Raw genomic sequence first — 12080 nt, forward strand, 5'->3', positions numbered from 1 at the left:
ATGTGTAAGTTCTTCTTTGATAGTATACACGAACTTGACAAGTGGTACAGTTTCTTAAAGGTTAGTTATGATGTGGAATTTGAAACCATCAGTGATTTTTTTTTTTTTGAAATTTGTTAAGAACCACTTGTCTAGCTTGTATTTTGAATGGACCTTCTATCCATGCATGATTCTGAAACATTATATGTTGGTCATTTGGGAAATACTGGTTCTCTATGTAACGCAGAACTTCCAAATGTTGACCTATTTCATTAACCAATAGAAAAAAATGATGGTGTTAATCTATCTTAATAAAAAAAAAATCTTGGGGCGCCTGGGTGGCGCAGTCGGTTGAGCGTCCGACTTCAGCCAGGTCACGATCTCGTGGTCCGTGAGTTCGAGCCCCGCGTTGGGCTCTGGGCTGATGGCTCAGAGCCTGGAGCCTGTTTCTGATTCTGTGTCTCCCTCTCTCTCTGCCCCTCCCCCGTTCATGCCCTGTCTCTCTCTGTCCCCAAAAAAATAAACGTTGAAAAAAAAATCTTATAAGTATTGGGGAGTTGTTAAGCTTATGCTAGTTGATACAATCTTTTTTTCCAACCTTGATACAATCTTGATGAATTTTTCAAGATTCCGATTTTCTCTTAAGTGCTCTAATTTTCATTAGTAACAAGTACAATGAGTTGTCTTCCTCAAAGTGACACTCATTTCATTCATTTTTGTTTAAAATAGGTATATAACAGTGAGGAATACAAGAACTACTACGACAATTTGCTTGTCACTGCCTTGACTTATGCTGAGGTACCAGCAATTTTACCCACTGTTGCTTCTGCATCATCAGTGCAAATGTCAATAGGGTGAAAAAGGCAAATGATGTCTTAGTATTATGAAAATAACTTTGATCTCATGAACACCTTTAAAGGAACCTGCAGAATACACTTTGAGAACTACTACTCAAGTAGCTCTGTATTTAAGTAGATTATCTAGCCCCATGAGGCACTTAGGGTTTTTAAAAATATCCTCATTAGAATGGAAATTCCATGAGGGCAGAGACTATACTTTATGTCTGCACTACTCTCACTAGTATCTGGCACTTAATAATGGCCAGCATTTGGGGCGCCTGGGTAGCTCAGTTGGTTGAGTACCGGACTTCAGCTCAGGTCATGATCTTGCAGTTCGTGGGTTTGTCATGCTCTGTGCTGACAGCTCAGAGCCTGGAAGCTGCTTCAGATGCTGTGTCTCCCTTTCTCTCTGCCCCTCTCTGGCTTGCACTCTGTCTCCCTCTCTCTCAAAAATAAATAAAACATTAAAAAATTTTTAAAAAATGGCCAACGTTTATTGGGTGTGCAATACATGCCAGGCACTATTCTAATTGCTTTTTGAAAATTAACTCATTCAATCATCAGAAAAATCTACGAGGTGATAGGTGCTATCCTTATATTATCCACTTAACTGGTGAACTATTTAAAGCACAGAGAGACGAAGTAAATCATCAAAATTACATTACTAGAATCAGGATTTGAGCTGAGACATTCTAGTTCTGGAACTCATTTGCTTAATGCTATGCTATCCTCCCTCTCAAATATTTGATTCATAAATAATTTTACTTTGCGCCAAGAAAATCAAAGTTACTCTGGCACACTTACCACTTTTATTATGAAGACGTTTCGTGCAGGCAAAGCCAGAAAAAAAAAAAACCCAAAAAACAGCTTAGTGCAGAAGTCTCCGGTAGTGCAATTATTGTTTCTTTTTTTTATCACAATAAATTTTTGTGATTTTTCTGTAATGATCATGATTATCTACTTCTACTGGTTGTTGATATATATCTTCCATTTTTCTTTTTTTTCTCCAGCACTTTGTAGTTTAAAATGTTATATATCTACAATGGAATGTTCTCAACAAATGGTGCTGAAACTATTAGACACCCATATGCAAAAAAAAAAAAAAAATGAATCTAGACACAGACATTATACCTGTCACAAAAATTAACTCAAAATGGATCATTGACCTAAATGTAAAACACTAAGCTATAAAACTACTAGAAGATAACATAGAAGAAAATGTATGTAACTTCGGATAAGGCAATGACTTTTTAGATACAATGCCAGTGACATGACCCATGAAAGAAATAATGATAAACCGCCCTTCATTAAAATTAAAAACTTGGGTGCTCTGGGTGGCTCAGTCGGTTGAGCTGTTGAGCATCTGACTTCAGCTTAGGTCATGACCTCGCGATTCATGAGTTCAAGCCCCACGTAGGGCTTTGTGCTGACAGCCCAGAGCCCAGAGATTGCTTCAGATTCTGTGTCTCCCTCTCCGCTCCTCCCCTACTTGTGCTCTATCTCTGTCTCTCTCAAAAATAAATAAAAACATTAAATTTTTTTTTAAATTAAAAACTTTTGCTCTGCAAAAGACAACATCAAGAGAATGAGAAGACAAGACACGGACTGGGAGAAGATATTTGCAAAAGACATCTGATAAAGGATTGTAATCCAAAGATACAAAGAACTCTTAAAAAGTCAATAATAAGAAAACAATCTGACTAAAAAATGGGCTAAAGACTTTAAGACACCTCACCAAAGATATACAGATAGCAATTAAGCATATAAAAAGATGCTCCACATCATGTCATCCAGAAAACGCAAATCAAAACAATAAGATACCACTAGGTACACATTAGAGGGGCCAACATCTTTAAACACTGACATACCAAATGCTGGTGAAGATGTGGCAGAATAGGACCTCTCATTCATTGCTAGTGAAAATGTAAAGTGGCACAGCCACTTTGGAAGACAGTTTGGCAGTTTCTTACAAAACTAAACATATTTTTACTATATTACTCAGAAATCCTGGTCCTTGCTATTTACCTAAAGAAATTGAAAACTGTCCACACAAAACCTGCACATGATGTTTATAGCAGATTTATTCATAATTGCCAAAACTTAGAGGCAACCAAGATGTCCTTCAGTAGGTGAAATAGGATAAGTAAATGGTAGTATATCCAGACAATGGAATATTAAACAGTGCTCAAAAGAAATGAGTTATTAAGTCATGAAAAGACATGGAGGAAACTTAAATGTATATCACTAAGTGAGAGAAGCCAATCTGAAAAAAGCTATATACTGTACAATTCCAAGTATATGTCATTCTAGAAAAGGTAAAATTATGGAGACAGTAAAAATGCCAGTGGTTGGTAGGGGTTGGAGGAGGGAGAGGAGGGTTGAATAAGCATATCATAATGTTGATACCATAATGATGATTACACATCATTATACATTTGTCATAAACCATAGAATGTACAGCACCATGAGTGAACCCTATGTAAACTATGGACTGTGGTGATCATGATGTGTTAGTGTAGGTTCATCAACTATAAAATGTGTACCACCAGGTGGGGGATATTGATAATGGGGAAAGCTATGCATGTGTAAGGGCAAGGGGACGTGTGGGAAATCTCTGTAACTTCCCTTCGATTTTATTTTGTGGACCTTAAACTGCTCTAAAAAATTAAAGTCTTAATAAAAAGAAAAAAAATTATATATTTTCTCAAGTTCTTATCTATAAATCCTTGACTACCAAGGAGCTGAAATAGCTAGTTATAAGCTTGGGCAATGGTTTTCTTAATGAGTTGTATTCATAAAGTTCTATTTTACGACCTAAGGCCTGCTTATTTGTACTCAGAGAAGAGACAGTGGCATTAATATCACTTTGTTAAAGGCATAATCAACTGGCCGTATTGATTGGAGTTCACATTGGCTTTTGACTTTAGAGGTTGAGTAATCTCTTAGGATTAAACCAAACGTTGTTGTCCCAAGCTATAAAACATCCTTCATAAAAGAGGAGTAACTTTTGTCTTCACAACTACTTTTTTTGTCTTATTCATTCATTTTTTTCTTTCATTAAACATTTTTAAGTTTATTTTTATTTATTTTGAAAGAGAGATAGAGAGCAAGCGGGGGAGGGCAGAGAGAGAGGGAAACAGAATCCTAAGCAGGTGCTGTGGTGCTAGGGCAATGCCCAACACGGGGTTCTAACTTACAAACTGGGAGATCATGACCTGAGCTGAAACCAAGAGTCAGATGCTTAACCAACTGAGCCACCAAGGCACCACATTTTTTTTTCCATTTATTTGCTAAAAACTGAGTGACCATCTAGTCATCATGCTATTAAAGAAGAGTACTAGATTACATGATAGTTAGAGGGGTCTAATTTACTTGGAGGTCTATAAAGGCCTGTAAATGCTTAGAAGAGCACTGAAGTTTAATTTGAGTTTGAAGAATAAGTAGAATTCAATGAAGGGTATAGGGATTGGTGAAGAGTCAGAGTTTTCAGGTCATGATGTTCTGAAGCTGTTTAGAGAAGACAGGTACAGTGGAAAATAGAAAAAATGAGGTTCAAAAAGCTTTGGGGGACATGTTGGTAATTTTGCATTTTATTTTAAGAGCAATGGAAATGACATTAGACTTGATAATTATCATTTAGTGGGTATAGCTAAAGCATAATTTGAAATAGGAGACTAAGGTAATAGTGGGGCCAATGACTAATTCTATAAAAATATTTTTTTTTTATTTAAAAAAAAATTTTTTTTTTCAACGTTTATTTATTTTTGGGACAGAGAGAGACAGAGCATGAACAGGGGAGGGGCAGAGAGAGAGAGGAAGACACAGAATCAGAAACAGGCTCCAGGCTCTGAGCCATCAGCCCAGAGCCTGACGCGGGGCTCGAACTCACGGACCGCGAGATCGTGACCTGGCTGAAGTCGGACGCTTAACCGACTGCGCCACCCAGGCGCCCCTCTATAAAAATATTTTTATTCAGCAACACTTATTAGGACTATACATGGTTTTGCTAGAATTCAGAAGTATATAGTTAAATAATATACCATTAGTTTGAACTTCAGATAAGGAGTTATGTTGTGAAGGAATTAAAACCAATATGAAGTGAAAATATAGTAAGTATGTGAATCAAGTGCTTTGGGAATGCTTGCTGTGAGCTGGGAAACTCTATAACCAATCATGCCTAACAGAGGGAGGCTTGGGCTAAGAATATGAGCCTTAGAGCATTTTTTGACAACTCTTACAGCAACTCAAGTCTTTTTGGCTTCCATGTGCTTGTTGGTCATGTAGTAAATACACATTTTTTAATTAAAATATACCTAAAATGTGGAGACTTGTGAGGGTTTCCTCATAGAGAAGGACAAAACACAAAGAAAGGGAGTATATTGGCTTTTCTGTAGAGTTCTGTGAGGATTGTGTCATCTTGGCAGTAAATGCACCTTGAAAAATAAAGGATGCTCACAAAAATAGTATGAGATCTTGCCATTTGCAACAATATGGATGGACCTAGAGGGTATTATACTAAGAGAAATAAGACAAAGAAAGACAAACACCATATGATTTTACTCATATATAGAATCTAAGAAATGAACAAACACATGAGCAAAATGCAGAAACAGACCCATATATGCAATGAACAAACTGATGGTTGTCAGAGGGAAGGAGGTTGGGCAAAAGAGGCGAAAGGGTGTGTGAGACAGAGGCTTCCACTTATGGAATGAATGAATAGGTCATGGAGACAAGAGGCACAGCAAAGGGAATCTAATCAATGGTGTTGTAATAGTGTTGTATGGTGACAGATGGTAGCTACACTTGTGGGCACAATACACAGATTAGTTGAATCACTATGCTGTATGTCTGAAACTATTGTAACTTTGTGTGTCCACTATACTTGAATAAAAAATATGAAACAAAACAAAACACCTCTCCAGGTGTTTTGCATACTAATATGCAGCCAAGATTGAGAAATAAAGTCTGAGGGCTTCCACAAGTAAACCACAAGGTTTACTTGTTCCTTGAAAGACCTGTGGACTCATTCTTTCTCTATCTTTTCTAGATGCTTAGTATACCAATAATATATCGTCATTGAATAAAATCTACAAAATACAAAAAAAAAAAAAGAAAAGAAAGGGTGTTGACAAAACTAGGTGATGTTCCCAGCCAGTGGGCGGAGTTAGCAGGTAGTCTCTGCGGTGCTTATGCCCCGCCAGCCCGCTAGGGCGGCGCACATCCGGGGGCCGCGATCCCTTCGCGGAAGGTGACGCTCTTGGTCCCGGAGGCGGCGCAGTACCTGAAAGGCGATAGTTCCTGCTGGTTTTGCCGGGAGTCTTTCGCAGCTGCTTGTTCTGTGGCTGTGGCTCGTTCTGCGGCAGGCGGCCGGCCATGGAACGCCCGGGGCCCAGTGAAGGTGGGTTCCGTGGGGCGATCCTAGGCAGGGTGGGTAGGGCCAGCGGGTGCCGGCGTCGCCGCACTAACGAGGTCTTCTCCTCCTCTTGCCCCAGTGACAGGCTCAGACGCGTCGGGACCGGATCCGCAGCTGGCGGTCACCATGGGCTTCACCGGGTTCGGTAAGTGACTGCCTTACGCTTAGCTCCGTCTTCTTTTTTTTTGCACAGGTTTTAAGAACCGCAGGTTGAGAGGGGAGGCCCAGCTGTCACCTCTGTTCCGCACCCTCCGCTGTGCCAAGTCCTAGTTACTTTAACTCTAGTGTGTACACCTTGCAATTTCTGGGAATTCTCCATCCATTTTCCAATTCTTGCCTGTCTGTTGGGACCAGCTCAGGTGACACGAGTGGAAAGCCTTGTAAGAGAGAAAGGTAGCTTTGTGACTGACCCACGTGGTGGACGGTATTGGTTGGTGGAGGGAGTTGTCTTTTTGTGTCCAGAGACTGAGAGCTAACCATTGACCGTGGTCTGTAACGAGATGGCCTTTCTGGTAACAGGTGAGCCGTTAAGTGATATTATAACGGTTATTAAATCCTTTTTGACTCAAGCTTTTCTTCCCTGGCATCGTTACTTCAATCTCTCTGTGAAGCCTTGTTATGAGATAAAGAAAAACATTTCAAACAGAGATGTAGTCATCTGTTGAAAACATTACTGTAAGAAAGCGACGTAAATTGTTTTTCCATTTCTTTTGGGTTTTGGACAGAACAGATATCAGGCTAATGTGTCCAGGTCTCTTGTTGGTGTTCATTTACCCATCTATTGTGGTAATGTCTTATGCCACATTTTTACTTCTAGGTAGTTGTTTTTGCAAAAATACTGCATACTTATGTATTATTACAGTACTTTGTTTCAGTTCTTTAGCTTCTTCTCTGATGTCAAAAGTAACATATATTAATAGCAGGAAATCTGAAGAACACAAAAGATGAGAAAGAAGAAAGTAAAGCCATTAATAATCTCGTGATCTAGAAATCAAGACCTAGAACTTTGTTTTCCAGTTTTCCCTGTTGTGTATTTATCAAGAAACTTAAGATCATATGTGTGTACAAATTTATATTACTCTTAATTATATGCTTTATTTAATTCGTAATACTCTAAGGATTTTCCCATGTTATAAAATGCTCTTTCAAAATGGCTGAATAGTAGTCCATTTAATATAAATGCATAATTTGTAATATTTTAAACTTTCTCCTACATAGTTTATAATTCTAATTTTTTTCAGTAATACTAAAGTTAATATTTTTATAAATAACTTTCATGTCTTGTAAAAGGAACTTTTGTGTGTTTTCATAGGGTAGTTTTCTAAAGAATGGACTATAATAAAACATATAAATATTAAAAAGTAACCAAAAATTTGGGTATATGTCTTTTAAAACTGATACATTTTTGTCATAATGCCCTTCAGAAAGTTTGTTTCAATTTATACAAAAGTCGGTATCACGTAAGAATGACATTTTTACCATATTCTTATTAACATGGAGTAGACATTACTATAAAAAAACACGACGAAAACAAATATATTGCTTCCAAACTCATTCAGGTTGTTGTGAGAATTTGATTTCCTGTGGTTTTAGGGTTGAGGCCCCAGTTTCCTTAGTGGCTGTCAGGTGGGAGTCTCTTAGCTCCTTAAGGTACCTGAATTACTTGTCATCTTGCTGCCTTGATCTTAAAATGAAGTAGTGTTTCCAGTCCTTCTCACACTGTATCTCCCTGACTTCTGCTGTATCTGTTCTGCATCTTTGCTTGCAAGGGCTTCTGTGATTTAGATTAAGACAATCTTCTGTTTTAAACCAGGATAATCTATTTTAAAGTCCATAACCTTAATTACATCTACAAAGTCCCTTTTGCTGTGTAATATAACATATTCACAGGTTCCCGAGATTAGGGTGTGAACATTCTCCGTTCTGCCTATGACAGCAGTGTTAGGTTTAAGGGATAGAGTCCAGGGGATTAGAGGAGGATGGGAAAGTTGGCTGGTTAATGATGAGACTGTCAGTAAAAATTCCCTGAAATAAACTCGTTCTTCTTAGATACTTATCTTGTAGCCATGCTATAAATGAAACAGACTAAATGGTTATAAGTATTTATTGAGTGCCTAAAGTTTGCCCAGTTTAGTGCAAGAAGATCACAGTCTGCTACTTATTTCTGTTTAGGAAAAAAAGCTCGAACATTTGATTTGGAAGCAATGTTTGAACAAACACGAAGAACGGCTGTGGAGAGAAGTCGGAAAACACTGGGTAAGAAGTACAGTTATGTCCTTTTCTATTGGTTTAAATCCTGTACACGCTTTAAACAAGTATATCGACAGTTATAGAAGACTGAGAAAGGGGTGCCTGGGTGGCTCAGTCGGTTGAGTATCCAAGACTCTTGATTTGGACTCAGGTCATGATCCAGGGTTGTGGGATCCAGCCCTCTGTCTGGCTACGTGCTGAGTGTGGAGTCTGCTTAAGATTCTCTCTCTCTCCCTCGGCCCCGCTCCCGTGCGCTTTCTTTCTAAAAAACAGAAAAAAAAAATTCAAAATTGTTAAAAGACCACATGTGTTCATTCCTTTGGAAGCAGAGGTTATTATTTTTATTTTAACGTAAAAAGTTGCATCTAAGTAGGATTAGAAAGCCTGGATGCTAAAATCTTTTTGAAGTGTGTGCTATGAACAAGCAAGGATTCTAAATTAATTTGTAAGAATCAGAATAGCAGTTTCTTTATTACCTCTCCTTTCACCTTTATCTGATTTTCATTTCATTTTTTTCTTTTCCTGCTTACAGCGGAACCAGTATTTGGAAGGCTGGGCGAGAGGTGGCACTCAGAGCTGTGTACACCACTGAGTGTTGACTCAGTTTAGAAAATTGAGACATACAGTGAATGTGGCTGCTGCTGTTGAACCCCTGCATTAATGAATTGTATCACACATGTAACGAAGGCCTTAATTTCCAGACTGTCTGGTTTGATACCAGGTGGTTGGCAATTCTGGAAAGCGCCTTGGGGTCTTCCAAGTAGACTGACTTCTCTACTGATTTCTTTGGATCTGAATCAGATCGTTGTTACATTGGAGAAGGAATAGATGTATCCTGATAGAGTAAAATGGGCTAGAAATCAGAGATAGGACTTTTAGACAAATTTAAGTGACTGTTGTTCTGCCAGTTGTCCTTTTTGGTTTAAAATGATATATAACAGTAATACCTAATATTTGGAAAGTGAGCTACATGTGATTTTTTTTGGTCTTTGGAAGAATAAGTTGTTTTTTTTTTTTGTGTGTGTGTGTGATGAGAGGCCCACTATGTACATATACTATTAAGAAAACTGTCATGTGAAATCTCACACAAAATACACAAAAGTATGGTAATGAACTCTTATCACACGGATTTAAGTACTATAATAATTCATGGCTGGTGTTATTTCCATTTACTTCCCCTCTCAGATTATTTTGGCACAAATCTGAGACATTATTTCACCTGTAAATATTTTAGTATATGTTTTTAAGAGATACAGATCCTTGAAAAAAAATGTTTATTTTTGAGCGACAGCACAAGTTGTGGAGGGGCAGAGACAGAGGGGGATAAAGGATCTGAAGTGGGCTCTGTGCTGACAGCAGCCAGCCTGATGCAGGGCTCAAACTTGTGAACTGTGAGATTGTGACCTGAGCCAAAGTCGGATGCTCAACCAACTGAGCCATCCAGGTGCCCCCCGATCCTCTTAGCATACTTAAAAATATTAAATAATTTGGTATCATCAGACAAGATACAAAGACATTTTGTATTTGAGGCCTATTTACAAATGCTTTAACCGCTTGATTTTTAAACATTTTAGTGAATGCTTATACTGTTATAGTATAGCATTCTTGTATTTACCTCTTTCAGCATGTGATAACGAAACATTTGGCACAGAGATTGTCTTATTCACCTGAATAAGTTCTATAGTTCCCTATACCATGCCTTGCAAGGTAAGTTCTCAATATATACTTGAGAAGGCTAAATTGAATTTGGAACTGTAATACTGCCTTTTGAAAAACGCTGCTTCTTTGGAGAATGTTTTAAAATCCTTTGTATGGATACAGAGCTTGGGATTTGGAGTTGGAGGACCTAGGTTTGAGGGTCAGCCACACATCAGGTTAGAGATAATGTTGGATGAGTTTTCAAATTTAGAGCCTTAATTTCTTTGTCTGTTAGGTGGAAGTGATAATAAGGTCTTCCTTAGAGGGTTCTTGAAAGGATTAAGATGTTGAGCATAGTTTTATTTATTTATTTATTTATTTATTTATTTATTTATTTATTTATTAAGTTTATTTTGAGAGAGAGAGTGAGCACATGCATGCTAGTGAGGGAGATACAGAGAGAGGGAGAGAGAGAATCCCAAGCAGGCTGTGTACTAGTCAGCACAGAGCCCCACATGAAGCGCGATCTCACAAACTCTGAGATGGTGACCTAAGCCTAAATCAAGAGTCAGACGCTTAACTGACTGAGCTGCCCAGGTGCCCCAGGCATAGTACTTTTTAAACAGTTAAGTACTTGAAAAATGTCACTTTTATTTTTTATTATTTGTTTATTCTTTATTTATTTATTTATTTATTTACTTACTTACTTACTTACTTACTTAGGGAACACAAGTAGGGGAGGGGTAGAGAGAGGGAGACCCAGAATCCAAAGCAGGCTCCAGTCTCTGAGTTGTCAGCGTGGAGCCCAGTGCAGGACTGGAACCCACGAATCATGAGGTCATAACTGAGCTGCAGTTAGATGCTTAACAGACTGAGCCACCCAGGCACCCTAAAAATACCACTTTTAATTGCTAGAGTTTTTCTTAGTAAAAGCACATATGCGTTTAGCACCTGAGAGGACTTACAGTGAAGAGTTACTACGTTTTTAAAATTTGAAACATTATCTCAGAACCAAGTTCTTCTGTGATGTTTGTGGATGAATTAAATGTATTGAACTTCCTTGATTTAGTATTGTTGGACTTGGATATAGTATTATATCCTCAGACTGCTGTTTTTACCCTGATCTCAACATATGAATCCAAAGTTTGACTTATTTTTCTTGAAAGTTCAAAAACTGATATGGGCATAATTTATCTTGTGCTTGGATTGGAGTCTGTGAGCATTGACATGAAACTTGAGGAGAATAAAAACTTTGGTCCCTTTTAATAGCGAGTTTGTATATATGAATATGAACTGTTTTGGTTGGTAAATGCCCTAGTAGAAAGGATGAATTACTATAAAACCTCAATAAAGTATGCATTATTTAAAATGTCAGGAAATAGTAGTGGTGCAATTTTTTTTTTAAGTTTTTAAATTTTTTGAAAGCTCTAAGTTTGTTTAAGTCATATAAAAGGTCCTTTTTTAGGACTGTAATACTATGAGGACATAAGTGGGGAGGAAAGATTTCTTTTTAAAAATTTATTTATTTATTTTATTTTTTTTTTAGAGAGGGAGAGAGATTGTGAGCTGGGGACAGGGGCACAGGGAGGGAGAGAGAATCTTAAGCAGGCTCCACATTTAGCAAGGAGCCTGATGCAGGGCTTGATCCCACGACCCTGGGATCAGGGCCTGAGCTGAAATCAAGAATTGGATGCTCAACCAACTGAGCCACCTAGGCGCCCCCCCCCCCAATTTCTTTTTATTCAAATGCTTATTTTGGTTGTGCCTATGTTTTAGATGGATTTATGAACTTTCTCAGTTATGTAACTGGAAAAAAATGAAAAAAAAAAACATGAAAGAATTTGAAAATGATTTCAATGGATGATTTAATGATCCTGAAAAGAAAATCTGTCCTGTACATTTTAGAAATTAGAAAAGCTTAAAGGTTTCTCCCCCCCCCCCCCCCCCCCCCCCGGTGT

The 12080-nt window shown here is 38.0% G+C and overlaps 1 protein-coding gene across 1 annotated transcript in view; it reads left to right on the forward strand.

The window, feature by feature from the left end:
- Positions 1 to 6066: 6066 nt before the first annotated feature.
- Positions 6067 to 12080, forward strand: part of WDR70 (WD repeat domain 70) — a 305807-nt gene continuing 299793 nt past the window's right edge. Inside the window, exons 1-3 of the mRNA XM_025923710.2 lie at positions 6067 to 6219; positions 6314 to 6379; positions 8407 to 8490. Coding sequence (XP_025779495.2) covers positions 6195 to 6219; positions 6314 to 6379; positions 8407 to 8490 — 175 coding nt within the window. The 5' untranslated portion in view covers positions 6067 to 6194. The remainder of the gene's footprint in view (positions 6220 to 6313; positions 6380 to 8406; positions 8491 to 12080) is intronic.

Source organism: Puma concolor, chromosome A1 (assembly GCF_028749965.1).
Source record: "Puma concolor isolate L17-30 chromosome A1, mPumCon1.1.hap2, whole genome shotgun sequence".
NCBI classification, from domain to species: Eukaryota; Metazoa; Chordata; class Mammalia; order Carnivora; family Felidae; genus Puma; species Puma concolor.